Genomic DNA, 1,844 nt, shown 5'->3' with positions numbered 1-1,844 from the left:
GGTGGTGCCCCAGTATGGCCACAGTCAAATGACTGAAACAAATAAGAGAATCAATATTTTCCCCTCCTCTCATTCCAGGTCAACAACATCAGACGTCCTAAACCATATGAAAAAGCCATTCGGGAGAAAGAAAGAGCGAGAGAAGATATATTGGTAAATGAAATTCCACTGTTTTTCATGTGAATATTTTTGGTGCTAATGGTTTTTTTTATATACGGCGCCGTGTTTTACAATCCTGTAAATAATAATAATTAATTTCCTTAAAATAATAGGTGTATATATAAAAACATAGTTTATATTCATATAAAAGAAGAAAAAGAAAATGGAGATTGGAAAGTTAATAATTGCTTATTATTATATATATACACACACACACATATATATACATGTTTATACACAGGAACTTGACTCGTTTGTGCTTCACAGTGGAATCGCACCTGGACCCTGCATGGCTGGGAAGTGAACTTGTTAAGCCTATCTTTATACTTGGATTGCGACTTGCTCCTCCTCATTTCTCTCTGTTATTCCAGGTGGCCAAACAAGAACGACCGAAACAGTTGATTGAAGCGGAAACAAAAATGAAAGAAGCAATAGCCGTTTCTAATATCACTTTGGAGAAAGCCAGGTCGAGGGCAAGAATCAAGAAGAAACAGTAAGAGCTTCACACAAAACAACTGCTGCTCCTGCAGCTATTACTGTTACTACTACTACTACTACTAACATTACTGTCGTGTCCCATCACTGTCATCATCATCTTCGTCATTGTTATTACTCTTGTCATCGTCATCACCAATGTCACTATAATCAGCACTTTCATTATTGTAGTCATCTTCATCGTCAGCAGTCATCATCTTTGTTAGCTTTATCGTCGTCATTGTTGTTGTCAACATCTTTGTCATCATCATCTTTATTGTTGCTGTCAACATCATCATCATCTTTGTTATTGTCGTCATCGTCATCATCATTTTTATTATCATTTTGTTGTCATCATTATCTTTATTGTCATTGTTGCCATCATCACTCATTGCTGTTGTTGTTGTTGTTTATTACTACTGCTACTACTACTACTGATTTCACCACTGCCACCTCCACAATCACTGACACAACCTTACCTTCCCCGCTGGTACTAATACTAATATGACTTTCAGCAGCAGCACCACCACCACCACCATCAAATTCTGATCAATATCCTTCTTTTTGTTGTTCTTCAGAGCTGAGGCAGAGGCCAGTGCCATCATTATACAATATCAGAAAGAAGCAGAATCTCTCCAAAATGTCTTGTCATCTGAAGGCCTTAATTACACTAACGAAGGGTTCCTGCAATATATGGCTATCCGCATAATCTCATCACTTAACAGTCCTCTCCATGTTGGAATGAATCTGCCAGAAAATCCAAATTTGATTCCGTTTAGGGTCCTACCACCTCCAATACAATAAAAAATAGTCTCTTATGATTAAAATATTGAGGCATACTGGTTGTAGAGGAGAAATAATTGGTTAGTTAATTAAACTATTAATTACCATGAAATTTATAAGAAATTAAATAAATTTTACTCTAATTATTAAAAAATTTTTTGATTACATTATTTTATTTTATTTTATTTTAAATTATTTATTTGCCATCATGGGGCAGGTTTGGCCATGTGCTTAAGAAGTCTTGCTTCACACTCATGTGGTTGCGAGTCCTACTGCATGGCACTTTGGGCTAATGTCTTCTTTGACCCCCCCCCCCAGGACAACCAATAACTTGAGAGAATTTGGTAAATAGAAACTGCAGGAAACCCAGTATATGTATGTGCATAATATGTTTTTGTGTGCATTTATATATATGCATGTGCGTTTCA

General features: G+C 36.2%; 1 protein-coding gene across 1 annotated transcript in view; it reads left to right on the top strand.

Annotated features, from left to right (window-relative positions):
* Nucleotides 1–1,570, top strand: part of LOC106879019 (uncharacterized) — a 9,182-nt gene extending 7,612 nt beyond the window's left edge. The window contains exons 6-8 of the mRNA XM_052975634.1: nt 79–153; nt 531–652; nt 1,212–1,570. Coding sequence (XP_052831594.1) covers nt 79–153; nt 531–652; nt 1,212–1,437 — 423 coding nt within the window. The 3' untranslated portion in view covers nt 1,438–1,570. The remainder of the gene's footprint in view (nt 1–78; nt 154–530; nt 653–1,211) is intronic.
* The last annotated feature ends 274 nt before the right edge of the window (nt 1,571–1,844 follow it).

The sequence above is a fragment of the Octopus bimaculoides genome, chromosome 22 (assembly GCF_001194135.2).
Source record: "Octopus bimaculoides isolate UCB-OBI-ISO-001 chromosome 22, ASM119413v2, whole genome shotgun sequence".
NCBI classification, from domain to species: domain Eukaryota; kingdom Metazoa; phylum Mollusca; class Cephalopoda; order Octopoda; family Octopodidae; genus Octopus; species Octopus bimaculoides.
This window is presented reverse-complemented; position numbering and strand designations above follow the sequence as displayed.